This window comes from Garra rufa, chromosome 19 (assembly GCF_049309525.1).
Source record: "Garra rufa chromosome 19, GarRuf1.0, whole genome shotgun sequence".
Classification (NCBI taxonomy): domain Eukaryota; kingdom Metazoa; phylum Chordata; class Actinopteri; order Cypriniformes; family Cyprinidae; genus Garra; species Garra rufa.
In genome coordinates this window covers 11,267,829-11,282,830 of record NC_133379.1, presented here as the reverse complement: position 1 = coordinate 11,282,830, position 15,002 = coordinate 11,267,829, and the positions used below count along the sequence as shown (strand labels likewise).

General features: G+C 31.7%; 1 protein-coding gene across 1 annotated transcript in view; it reads right to left on the bottom strand.

Moving 5' to 3' along the window:
• Window positions 1-15,002, bottom strand: part of pdlim4 (PDZ and LIM domain 4) — a 77,396-nt gene that overhangs the window by 21,912 nt on the left and 40,482 nt on the right. Inside the window, exon 3 of the mRNA XM_073824260.1 lies at window positions 10,914-10,995. Within this exon, the coding sequence (XP_073680361.1) occupies window positions 10,914-10,995 (82 nt within the window). The remainder of the gene's footprint in view (window positions 1-10,913; window positions 10,996-15,002) is intronic.

Below are 15,002 nucleotides of genomic sequence, written 5' to 3'. Positions count from 1 at the left end.
ATCTGGTTTAACTGAAAGCGCTGCTCCACTGCCGCTCGCTGAACAGAGCAGACGCAGATATAAAGAGAGGGAGGTGCGCGCGCATTGGGATACCTCGCGCTCATTCGGCAAAACCGAAGAGCCTCAGAAACCATTTTAAGTTTGTCCAATTATGTGTTTATGTATTGTTGCTAGACACTTTTCGCTAGGTTGGCAGCACTGTGCATCCATTTCTTTAACTATGGGCTAGGTAGTGGGTCAAACAGAAAATGCGCGCTGTGTTAATCGCGCATTAATAAAATTAGTGTCGTTAAAATGAATTTGCGTTAACGCGCTATTAACGCGTTAATTTTGACAGCCCTAAAAAAATATATATATTTATATATTTAGAATAAAATGGCCAAAAATGACCATAAAAATATATATTTAGATTTTATATATAGTTTTTTCTTTCAAAAAGATATTTTAGTAAATATAAAGGACAGAATATATTTTTAAATGCTTTTATAATATAAAAATTAAAAATATATTTCTATTTTTAAAATTGAAAACGAGTTATATCTGTAAAAATATTTAAGATATTTTAGCATATACACTGCCGCTCAAAAGTTTGGGATCAGTAAGATTTTCAAGACTGCATTTATTTGATCAAAAATACAGAAAAAAAAAACTGTAATATTGTGAAATATTATTTCAATTTAAAATAAATGTTTTCTATGTAAATATATATTAAAATCCAATTTATTCCTGTGATACAAAGCTAAATTCTTGCATCATTTGATCATTACAACTTCAGAAATCATTCTAATATACCGATTTAATATCAATGTTGAAAACAGTTGTGCAGCTTATTATTTTATTGAAACCTGTGATACTTTTTCAGAATTTTTGATCAATAAAATGTAAAAAGAACAGCATTTATTTAAAATGGAAAAGTTTTCTAACAATATACACTACTGTTCAAAAGTTTGGGGTCAGTACATTTTATTCTTTCTTTTTTTTTGCAATAAATGAATACTTTTATTTACCAAGCATGTGTTAAATTAATAAAAAGTGATAGCATAGATTTAAATTGTTAAAAAAGATTTATATTTTCAATAAATGCTGTTCTTTTTAACTTGTTATTCATCAAAGAATCCTGAAAAAAAAGAATCACACGTTCCAAAAAAATATTTGGCAGCACAACTGTTTCCAACATTGATATTTCTAATAATAAATCAGCATGTTAGAATGATTTCTGAAAAATCATGTGACGCTTAGGCCTAAGACTGGAGAAACAGCTAATGAAATATAACCGGAATATGCAGATCATTTATCATCGTATAAACATTTGTTATTTTATACTTACAGTTTGTTTTACAGCATTTGCTGAATGATTTCACCACAAGCTGACTAACACTGAGGTGAACGGAAACATCAGGGTTATCTACAGCATATAAAAATAATATTAATATCTGAAAACCATTACAATGCAGGCCAATGCAGATTGTTTTTTTAGTGAAAACCTCTAGGAACATAAATTGAACTAGACCAACAAAACGACTTCTAGTCCTGCTGTAGATAATGTTTACAGCCCTGTTGAGGACGCAGCATCTAGAGGCATTTCTACAGAGAAAACCTTGGCAGAAATCATCTTGTTGCTAAAACATAGCCGTCGAGGACCTCTGTGTCGACGCATGCTCCTTAACTTCACATGTCTGCCACAAAAGGGTGTAACTGCAATAAAAACGGCAGATTTACTGGTCTACACATCTGGTGTGTAGCTTATAAAAGTGCCAGTTTTGTAGTCTAACATTGAAAAGCATTCATTTGTACCTCTGTACCTTTTTAATCGTAAATTTTCACTATATAAGCTTACATTTTTGTTATTTAATAAATCTGGATAAGGTCTTTGTCTCATTAAATTGATTTATTTAAGCTATTCTGCAGTTACAGTACAGCGAATATAGAGGAGCACTGAAATAGCAGCCGTCGAAACAAGCTGGTCTTTTTCAGGCCACGTTTATCACGACTTCAGAGGAAATATTACATGACAACCTTTTAGACAACTAGTTTAAAAACAGCGTGGTTATTCAGATCTAACCAACCTCACCTGTGCTGTCGGTCCATGAAATGAAAAAGGGTTTAAGCATAAAAAAAACAAGTGTAATACTGCTTTAAATTGTTGTTTTTCAAAAAATATTTAAGTTTTCTGTTTAATTTCATTGCATTTTTGTTTTTGTTTTTCTGAGCAAAAAAATAAATGTCATGCATTTTTCCCTGATTTCCCAAAGACACCCACTAAAATGTCATTCAGTGTAACAATATTGTCAGGCATATTTACAACAAAAATCAATTTATGACATTAAAAGAAGATTACCTTCACCCCAAATACTAATTAGTTTAAAAAAAAGGTTGTAATTCTACGTTTTTTAAATTTGCCACCATTCTAGGTTTTACCCATTTGTCAGTAAGAATATTTTTCCATTTAAAACACAATAAACGTTTATATGCTTGTTTATTCTTTTATATATTTTAATATGTACAAGTCACAATAAGCATGTTGTTTGAACTTAAATATTATGTTACACTGAACGACAATGTAACATTATTTCAACCAATTTTTGACATTTTATTCTCCAAAAACTTATTTGAAACTATAAAAGTAGACATTTTTCTTACATTTAATGTGCCATGGACCGATAAAAAAATAAAATAAAAATAATAAAAAAATAAATTATATATATATATATATATATATATATATATATATATATATATATATTAGTAATTATAGTAATTAGTAATATTTTTAGTAATTTAGTAATGTATATATTTATTTATTCAGATTTCAATATTTAGTAATGTATTTTAAGTAATTTAGTAATATATATATATATATATATATATATATAATACCCACAATTTAGATAAAAATAATATATATTAATTTTATTTTAATATTTATTAATATCTATATATTTTTATAAGTAAAATAATATACATTACTAAATTGCTAAAAATTACTTAAAATACATTACTATAAATACAAATCTGAATAAAAATCTATATATTAATTTTTAGTAATGTATATAATTTTTTATTCAGATTTTAATTTTTAGTAATGTATTTTAAGTAATATATATAAAATTTAGATTAAAATAATAATATATATTTATTTTAATTGATTTTTTATTAATTTTTATTTATTTATTAATATCTATATTTTTATATTTTTTTGTAAAATAATATACATTACTAAATTACTAAATATATATATATATATATATATATATATATATAGACAGACAGACAGACAGACATTTTTATATGCATGTTTGTATGTCCATAGAAAGCACATAAAAATATAAAATGCATAAATAATAATCTGAATCAAAATATAAATTAACATATACATATATATATATATGAATTTATTTATTTAATTCATTATTTAATGCAATTGCTAATGAGAATAACAAACTCAAAAGATGAGGTACAATGCAAAAAAATTGCTAAATCTAATTTCTTTTTTTCATTTTGAACAAAAATCTGGATATGCTTTTGTGAGATTCAAACAGACAGCTCTGACTTTCCTAAAGTAAACTTTGCAGGGCAAAGCTAGTTTCCTCGTAATTGTCAGTGAAGGCTCACCAGAAACACAGAAATGCTGGGAAATATTTATGAGGAGTGTTTGTGTCTGCTCATAAATCCTGACCATCATCAGGTTTCACTGACCTGTTTTACGATGCTATCCCAGCATGCCCTTTGGTTCTGGGTGAGCCAGAACATTCTGAACCATCCAAAGCACGCAGCTCCTGCTAGCAATGAACTGAATCAATCTAAACCGACCCCAAACCTACTTTATTAATTAAGGCTTGCTGTGGGGAAATGACCCCTGATTTATGTAGGTTGATATCGACCTGAACACTGCAAGGGAGATAGAAAAGTCGGAGGGAGGACCTGATGGAAACCATATGGCTGCTGTTGACAGACTAAAAAAAAAACTGTTCCATCAGGCCTATAACATCACCACCTCACCAACACCAAACACAGAGCAAACAACGAAACATGCATTCAAAAATTATGTGATTTAAGACTTGAAAATGAAAATTCTGTCATTAATTACTTACTCTTATGTTGTTCCAACACCGTACGACCTTTGTTCATCTTTGAAACACAAACGTCAGATTTAATCAAAAATATCTTATTTGTGTTCTGAAGATGAAGGTTTTACAGTTTTGCAACCACATGAGGGTGAGTAATGACAGAATTTTCATTTTTGGGTGAACTATCCCTTTAATAAGCAAAATAGGTTACAGTATGGAAAATGCACCAAACGATGCAAGATATCTGAGATATTTGGTAACATAAAATACATAACATTTCAGCATTTCTTTAATCTTCAGTGTCACATGATCCTTCAGAAATCATTACAATATGCTGGTTTGCTGCTCAAGAACCATTTCTGATTATAATCACTGATGAAAACAGTTGTTGCTGCTTAGTTTTGTGCAAAACGCGATATATTATTACAATTAAAAGGTTTAAGGTAAGTAAGATTTAAGGGGAGACACTGCAGGCAAAAACACAGTTATCAAGTTTGAGATTTTGGGCTTTGTGTTTTTTTCAGACTAGTGGAAAGAAAACATCCAGTAAAAAAAAAACACTGTTAAATGCGTTTCTTTTAGAGCACTTTATCTATTTATTTCAAAAAATTTCAGTTACAATGCATATTTTTCGTTTCCTCAAAATGAGTTTTTTCTTTTACACTGAGCCATAAATCTCCACTTCAGTAGCACTTACACACACCAAACTTTACATTTTTATTCCTGTCTATATCCTGAAGGTTTTTACAGAGGAATTTATTCATATATAATTTGCTTGATTTTATACAACATTTTATTCCCCCCAAAAATTGTAAAAAATATTGTGTTTCCTGTCTGTTCTAAGTTTTTTTCTGAATTATGGAGTGACAAAATGAGAAACCCAAAATTCCCTCTGTAAAAACTTTTGACTCTAAGAATTTTGAAACTGACTTCATTCAGTGTTTAGATTTTTGTACTAGAAATGTATGTAAATTAGCACATATTTCATGAAATAATGCCTCATTTGCATATTTAAAAATAGCATTTTAGAAAACTTGTAATACAAAAAGTGTGCAATTACCAATGTAATCAATCAACTGGGTAAGTGAGGTGATAACTTTTAGTTATTTTTTACCCTATTCACCTGCAGTGTCTTGCCTTAAAAAAAAGAAGAAAAATTTAGTACTTGTATTCAACAAAGATGCATGAAATTAATAAAAAGTGAAAATAAAGACATTTTTAATGTCACAAAAAGATTTCTGTTTCAAATAAATGCTGTTAACTTGAAATGTATACGGGTCAAAGATGTTAAGATGTCTACGTCAAAAGAAATTTACAAAAGTGATTTAATGTCCATAGAAAGCATATTAAATGAAGGTAAAGTGTCTACTTTTAAGGTTTCAAATAAGTCTTTGGAGAATAAAATTTCAAAATTTGGTTGAAATAATGTTACATTGTCATTCAATATTCAACATTGTAACACAATATTTATGTAAAAGTTCAAATAACATGCTTATTCACTTGTCCATATGACTTGTTCATATTAAAATATATAAAAGAATAAGGGAGAATATTAAACACAAATGGCAAATGGGCAAAACCTAGTGACAAAATGTAAAAACTTATTAGAATTTGGGGTGAAAGAAATCCGTCTTTAATTATGTCATAAATTGATTTTTGTTGTAAATATGATATTTATTTTTTGCCCAGAAAAACAAAAACAAAAATGCAATTAAATTAAACAGAAAACTTAGTATTTTTTGAAAAACAACAACACTTTAAAGCAGTATTACACTTATTGTTTTTACGCTTAAACCCTTTTTTGTCTTTGACCCATATTCATGAAAAATCCTAAAAATGTATCAGCTTTCATAAAAATGTTTTCATCATTGATAATGGTAAGAACCATAATTAATAACTGAGCAACAATGATAACTGATAATAATTGAACACTAAGTATAAGAATGATCAAACTCTAATATTATTTGACAGTATCTTACTTATCAAATTAATGCATCCTTGGTTAGCAGAAGAGACTTAAATTTAAACAATAATGAAATCTACATTATTGCAAACTGATTCTAAGTGTAATCAATAATGTTTTTTATAACGATTACTCATGTAACTAGAGAAGTATAAATAAAAAAGGTAAACACCACATTGAGTCAAAATAATAATTACATTAACATTTAATAAAAAATTAGGGCTATAAAAGAGGGCCTTAAAAGCGCAGCGGATCACGGGCATTGGGCAATTTTGTTCCATTCATAAAAGAAATTCTGTCTCAAATTACAACTCTGAGGTAACAAGAATTCCGAGCAGTGAAACAATACCTCAGTTATGCTCTGACCTACACAGTCTGGGTTAAAATACAGCCTCTGAAAAATTCTTTGGCTCTACCACACGCTTGGCTGCGTCGACTTTCATTGGAAATGACGTGACTTGTTCTATCGCTATTCTTACCGACTTTCAACATTCATACTTTCCAGTGGCCATGGCAAAAGCCACAATGACTTACATCTCAGCATGAGGCACACATCTGCTTGGGAAATCACTGAAACACACTTTATAGACGTTATGACATACAGCCACCAAATGTGAATGTGATTTTACTGAAGATTTGGGCAATGCCCAACCGATTCCAGCGTCGAGGCCAAAAACGATTTCAGACCATCTGTCTCATTTGCCACAAAGTATCTGACAAATGCTATTTTGTCATGACATGACTGAGTAGAAAGAAAGCTTTAGCATCATGTTGAAAATGTATTTTAGGTTGGATGATTTGAAAAGCAATATTGTAGAAGAGCTGACCCAAAAATGAAACCAAAGCTGTATGAGTTTCTTTCTTCTGTTGAACACAAAAGATGATATTTTGAAGAATGCTGTTAACAAACAGCTGCTGGTAGCCATTGACTTCCATAAGAAAGAAACACTATGTACTATATGTATGGACTATAGTATCTATGAAAATACTATGAAATACAAGATGACAGAATTTTCATTTTTGGGTCAACTATCTCTTTAACTTCCAGCAAAAAGCAACCTATGTTTTTGTCAAAATATCTAAAAATTCTTAAATCAAGAAGGATTTTCTAGACTAGTAAAAATGATTGTCTTGTATTCAGAAAAAATAATCAAAATTAAGAGCGTTTTTGCTTAAAACAAGCAAAATAATCTGCCAATGGGGTAAGAAAAATAACATCGTTTTCTGTTTGAAGTAAGATTTTTCTTACCTCATTGGCAGATTATTTTGCTTGTTACAAGCAAAAACTCACTTAATGACTCACTTTGACTTGTTTTTTTTTTTTCCTGAAAACAAGACATTAATTTTTACTCATCTAGCAAATCCTTCTCAGTTTAAAAATTTTTCAGATATTCTTGCTGGAAATAAGAGAAAAAATCTAAGAGAAGCATTTTCTGCAGTGTAGTTCCTGGAAACATAGTTCCGTGGCAATGGGCGCCGCGGCTGCTAAAGTTACTACATCTCACAATAAACAGAACATAATGAAATACAAAACCTAAACATTTCATTAAAAAAAACATGAGCAGGGAAAATCACTATATGTCTGCTGTTCCAAAAGCGCCACCTGCTGGCAGAGAATGAATTTGAATGCATTTTCAAAAAGATAATGCATTATAAAAATCTAAACAATTAAGATAGTATAATTTATGTTGTTATTTAATTAATATAACAATTAATTGATAATAATTGTTTAAATTAATATAACAAGTAATGTGACTCGTCCATTTTCTTAAAAATGTATATAAGACCTGTAAGTCATTTTATGTGACCCTCGACCACAAAACAGTTATAAGTGTCAATTTTTTTAAATTGAAATTTATACAAAATATTAAAGCTGAATAAATAAACTTTCCGTTGTTGTATGGTTTGTTAGGACAGGACAATATATGGTCGAGATACAACTACTTAAAAATCTGGAATCTGAGGGTGCAAAAACAGCAAAATATTGAGGAAATTGCCTTTAAAGTTGTCTAAATGAAGTTCTTAGCAATGCATATTACAGTCAAAAATTAAGTCTTGATATATTTACGACAAGAAATTTACAAAATATCTCCATTGAACATAATATTTACTTAATACCCTAATGATTTTTGGCTTAAAAGAAAAATCTATAATTTTGACTATGATTTTTGGCTATTGCTACAAGTATACCTTTGCTACTTAAGACTGGTTTTATGGTCCAGGGTCACATATGGTACTAATTTTATTTGTGCAGGTCTTAAAAAAAAGGTCTTAAAAAGTCTTGCACTTGAGCTTAAAAATCCTGTTTAAGATGACTTAAGGGAGCTGTTTTGGTCTCATACATTTATTGAGATGAAATGGTTACTAAGGACTTTGTAGCAATGCTTAAGGGAACACTTAGATAATTAAGGGGAATACTTAATGACAGCCCTAAGGTTTTTAAGTTAATCCTTAGGTTTTTTTCTTGCAACCCAAGTTTTGCTAAGGATATCCTTAACCTTATAACTAAGGGATTTCTTAGCTTAAGGGCTTTCATGAAACCAGGCCCTGATCTTTCTGTTATCATTTTTATTAAGGGAGTGACGTTGTAACATTGTGACCACATAGTTCAGCAGAGGTCAGCCTCCATTAGTTTTCATTACGTTTAGACTTATATTAGACTCTGTTAAAGGAAAAAAGAGATATAGATTTGACTAGAATGTTTCACAACACATTTTGTTTCAAAGCAGATCACAGTGATATATGTCTATACTTGACCATATATTTATATATTTACAAATGACCATATCTAAGGAGCCAAACAAACATGCATTCATTTCAGTGGATACACCTTCCTTGTAAATGCATCTGACTTGGATCACTCACATTTGAGTTGTCATACTAAAAAAATGTGTTCACTTCACTGACTTAAGCTTCATGCACGAAAGTACCATGTGTCACATTATTAGTCAGTTTCCATAAGAAATTGTTGCTACTTGCCTTTTCAATACTATAAAAGAGAGTTTCCATCCTGGCATAAAAAGAGGAAAAATTAATTGCGACTTTTTATCTAACAATTCAGACTTTCGAGGAACAAATATGAATGTAAGTATAAACCCAGAATTGCGAGATATAAACTAATTTTGTTTTCTGTGTCCATTACTAATTTAAAATGAAAAAGGTATTTGTAACATTTTAATCTCACAATTATGAGTTTTTTCTTGCAATTGCGAGCTTAAAACAATTCTGAGTCTATTTTAGAAAAAAACATATTGTGACATATAAACTTAGAATTGGAAGAAAAAAGTCTGAATTGTAAGGAAAAGTACCTTTTTTATTATTATCTTGTGGCAGAAACAAGCTTCCATACAAAACAAATCACAGCGCAAAAAATAAATCTATTTGACTTCAACTCATCCTCAAATTTTGAAGGTGGCTTTTGTAATGTTTTAAAGATTTAAAAGACTCAATTCAGCATTGTGTAGTTGTTTATATTTCTATGAATGGTCAAGGCAGCTACTGGTCATTAAAGACAGTCATCTGTTGATCACAACATGCTCACATGTGAAGCTGAATGAATTTTGCCGTTTCGGAGAAGCATCAGCTAAATGCCTTGCATTAAAATGTAATTTAAGCTGTCTTAAGGGTATGTCTGCTGTTCCAAAAGAGCCACCTGCTGGCAGAGAATGAATCTGCATTTTCAATAAGCTTGCTGGCTATTTTTGTTCAGACCAATGTGAAAATCTATTGCGAATTTATAACTGAGTTTATTTTAAGAAAAGAGAAAAATTGTGACAAATTCAAAATTGTGAAAAAAATCTGAATTGTAAGAAAAGTACCTTATTTTTTTATTTTTATCCTGTGGCAAAAACAAGCTTCCATACAAAGCAAATCAGAGGGCAAAAAATAAATCTATTTGACTTCAACTCATCCTCAAATTTTGAAGGTGGCTTTTCTAATGTTTTAAAGATTTAAAGACTCAATTCAGCATTGTGTAGTTGTTTATATTTCTATGAATGGTCAAGACAGCTACTCAAAGACACAGTTATCTGTTGATCACAACATACTCACATGTAAATCTAAATGAATTTTGCTGCTTCAGAGAAGCATCAGCTAAATGCCTTGAATTAAAATGTAATTTAAGCTCTCTTAAGGGTATCCCCGAGTCAGCAGATTTCTTTTGGAGTGCTGCAATAAACATTTTAACCGTCACCCTTACCTAAGTGTTTATACCCAAGTGTAGTTTCTGAAAACATACGGCAATGGGTGCCGTGGCAGCTATAGTTACTACATCTCACAATAAACAGAATATAATGAAATACAAGCTTAAACATTTCATTAAATAAACATGAGCAAGGAAATCGCTACATATCTGCTGTTCCAAAAGCGCCACCTGCTGGCAGAGAATGAATTTGCATTTTCAATAAGCTTGTTTGCTATTTTTGTTCAGACCAATGTGAAAATCAATTGCGAATTTACAACTGAGTTTATTTTGAAAAAAAAGAGACAGAATTGTGACAAATTCAAAATTGTGAAAAAAAAAAAATTGTAAGAAAAAGTACCTTATTTTTTTATTTTTATCCTGCAGGAAAAAACAAGCTTTCATACAAAGCAAATCAGAGGGCAAAAAATAAATCTATTTGACTTCAACTCATCCTCAAATTTTGAAGGCGGCTTTTGTAGTGTTTTTAAAGATTTAAAGACTCAATTCAGCATTGTGTAGTTGTTTATATTTCTATGAATTGTCAAGACAGCTACTCGTCATCAAAGAAACACTCATTTGTTGATCACAACACACACATGTGAAGCTAAACAGCCTCAGCTAAATGTCTTGAATTAAAATGTAATTTATGCTGGGATGGTTTGAAAGCATCTTATTATACATTAGATTTATGCCTTTATACCTTTGACTCAGACTCCAGTGTGCTGGTGTATGGACTTGTCTTGTTTTCTTCAATTCCAGTTGGAGTCCAAACCTTTCCAGATCTAAAAAACAAAACCATTAAAGCACTGAGGTGAGTGAAGCCATATACAGTAGCTGCAAGCATAAGTAAAAACAGTCTGCCTGACAGAAATCAGCAATCAGTGTGGTTGTTTGTCATGAAAATAACAAACAGCATAATGATCAATGGTGAAACTAAACAAATATTGAGCATATTTTGACCAAATGGAAGAACAAAGACAGTGGTTTTCCTCTGCCCCCTCTCCACTTACACCTACATGCACACAGCCATACGGAGATCTGAGCAACAAAGAAAGCTCTGTGGTCCCTCCCTCCCATAATGGAAACTTCATCACTGGAGCATGAATGCACCCCCTTCTGAGTTGGCTTGAATGTGGCAGGGTGAGGCAATGACTTAGAAATGAATGTCAAAGTGACTTAGGGTCATCTGGATGTGACTGATTAAAGCATGCTTTCCATATGAAAGACGGTTTTAAATAGTCATAGAACATTTTTTTTTATTTTATTGTTTCATGTAGGGCTGGGTGGTAAGACAGAACAGAAATGTGTCAACCAGCAGGAATATCGGTGTACTAAGGCTGGGTGGTTAGACAGAAAATCTGTATCATGGTTTGTTTTATAATTATGATGGTTTCACGGTTCATCATGTTTTTTTTTCCCTGACTGTGCCTTTATATGAATCAGATTGCATAAAACAGTTACAGAACCACTGCATTTTAATCACAATCCAAACAAACACGCTTCATGTAACACAAGCAGTTTTTGATGTAAATTATATTATATAATTTCAAAATCTGAAGCAAAAACAAAATGGTCTGACTTTAGCTTTGTGAAACTGTGACATAAAACATATCTGCATGAAACAAAAACAGCAGAATGAAAACACAAATTCACTGTCTGACAGCAGGTGGCGCTTCTGGAACAGCGTCGATACAGTTTGCTTATTAGCCCAGTTATTAAGAGTTATTGTTTTTGGAGTACGTTTTACAAGAAAATGTTACTTCAGTTTTTATACATCGAATTTTCACATGTAATTTAATGTCTTCCTTATCAGATTTGTTGAAATTATTGTAATTGTTAGAACGGCCAAGGATCAGCAATCTCCACGTAAAACTGATCGTGTAGACCAAACTGTAAGTTGTAGAGATTTGAAACTTGGAGGGATGTTAGTACTCACAGCGTCTATTAAGTCACCAAGGCTCGCTCTAATTGGCCTTATAGGGGCGCTACAAATTTTCAGGTATTTTGAATTTTTTGTAAAACCTATCTTTGGTTTTTCACCCGATCGGAACCAAACTGCTTTTACTAAAATGGCTATAATTTTTGAACGAAATGAGACATCTTCGCCAAACTCTCTTACACTTATGTAAAAGCTGAATCTGAGGTCACGTGAAAAACATTGCGGAGCTTAGCCACTTGGTGGCGCTATAAGAGGGAAAAATGGCAATAACTATGCACCTGTTTGACCTATCGACATGAACATTGGTAGGTGTGGTCTTGGTCCAAAGTGCCACATGTGGCCATGAGAACATTTGTGTATCTCAAAAAACATCTCTGCCGTAGGCCGATGAAATTTGAGCACCTTTTAGACAAACTTAACGTTCAATCAAAACAAAACTTGGTGGGCTTGTTTGACTTACATCCCTAAAAATATGTGACAAATTTGAAAGAAATCAGCAACTGGGGAGCAATATCAAATTTTTCATGGGCATAAATGATTGCATCACACAACAGACCTCCTCGTTTCAAACTACTTTGCCTCTAGAACCACAGCTGTTAATCAAAGCATTTGTTAAATGATTGAGAAAATGTAAAAAAAAACTACTTTTGCGAACTAGTCCTAGGTTTGAAAAACACTGCAGTGCAATGCTCTAGACTCTCTAGGTCAATTAGCAAAAAAAAAAAAAAAAAAAGTTGAAATTCTATCTTTGGCAAGCTATAACGGGGTCCTTTAGAAAAGGGGCCTTTCCAAATATACCCAAAAGCCTATAAAGCCTAAACGAAAACTCAAAACTTCACAAAGCCTGGTGAGCACATGCAACAGGTGATTCTAAACAAGCAAGCAAAGTTTTAAAGAGATCGTACCACAGCTGGAGCTAAAACAGCCATGAACATTAAAAATGTAATAATTCTATGGCAAATTACTTGTACTTGCTAAAAATGCTTTTTAAAATGATTGATTTAGGTGATTAGAGGCTTGCTAAATAATACTGAATATCTGTTTACATATGTGCATTAAAGTGTTTGAACCCTGGTAATCGCTGCTTGCAGCTGTATTTGAAAAGTGTAATTTCTTCATAATTATTAGCGAGATTTACTAGCAATTTCTGAGTGAAAATTGTTTCCTCACCCTTTTCTTCAATGTAGGTACAAGGCCTGCTACATTTGGAAACATTACAAAATTCACACGGGACACATGGGAAATTAACAGTCATACTCTTAGCACATCAACAACATGAAGTATTGTGTGTTGGGGAATGAGAGGAAAACGAGAGAGGCAGATGCAGTGGGCAGAAATGACGCACACAATGTACCGTTTTGTTTCCACTCTTTCTCCATTATAATCTGTCAAGCAATTTTGAATTCGGAATGTGGCACATAATTATGCATTAGGGGAAATCTGTCTTCTATCAGTGCAACTATGAGACACGCAAATGGAGACTGACCTCCTCATGGGGACAAATGGGATTTTTCTCAGTGTAATCTCTTAAGTGTTTGTATGTACTTTACTTGAAGTGTGGTTCTACCACACATACATTTGCATAAGTTTGCTTAAACAATGTTTAACGGCATCTAAAATGTACGTTTTTGACTTACAAACACCTTTATAAACATAAACATGTATATGTGAATTCATCTTTTAAGCAGGCAAAACAGAATGAAATAGTGTTAGGGTGCGGTTTAGAAGTAGGAGTGAGATTAGCTGTTAAAAAATATAAATAAAAATCAGGTCAACCCATTAGCTCATGTTATAAATTGGTGTCTCAGCTCTGTTGCTAAAATAAAACGGTCCTGTCTCTATCATTTTTTCCCTCTGGTTGGGATTCCTTGAATGAGTAACTGAGTTGCAGTAGAGTAGGGTTTGCTTTGGCTTTGCTGCTTTGTTTCATTTCCATTTTCAGGAAGGTGACTAATGCGCAGATGTTTCCAGAAAACACAGCGATGAACTGTTCAAATAGAGCTTCCAATTTGTCATGTCATTTTTCATAAGACTCTCGCGGCATGATCAGTGAGCATTTGTGCCCCAGTAATACAAAACAGACACTTATTTACATTTGTATTATGCATGTATTTATATCTGAGCATTGTTAACTTATTTCAAGTTGTTTAGGCCTTAGTCATTGAAACTGGAATGGAATTAAGCAATGCAAAGTTACATTTTAGGAGTCTGTTCTACAAAGACAATCGTTATGGCCCAAAGCATGTGGTTTTTGCTTATTAATTATTTTTTTTAAATGGTACATTGTTTCCTCTTGTCTCATTTAAAAGTGTCACAGTCAACTAAGTATATGCCAGGCTCTCATTAGTCCCATATTTTCACTTTAGACTGGAGACAATTTGTTCTTTATTAGTAACTATGATGAAATATGATGTCAAAAGCAGGAGACAGTCAATACTATAAATCCATTTTATCCTTTTAAGAGGTCTTGCTCCAAATGAAAGCACTTCACAGTGAAAAATATTAAAGATGAAATTGCCTTTTGCAGCTAATTATTATTTTAGATAAAATATATTATATAACTTCTATCTTTAATGCATTACCCAAGCAATTACAAACATTTACAGATCATTTACTCACTCCCTTGTCATCCAAGATTCATGTCTTTCTTTCTTCAGTCATAATGAAATTATGTTTTTTTGAGGAAAACATTTCAGGATTTCTCTCCATATAGTAGACTTCTATGGTGCCCCCGAGTTTAAACTTCCAAAATGCAGTTTCAGTGAAGCTTCAAAGGGCTCTAATCAATCTTAGCCGAGGAAGAATGGTCTTATCTAGTGAAACAATCAGTTATTTTCTAAAAAAATTACA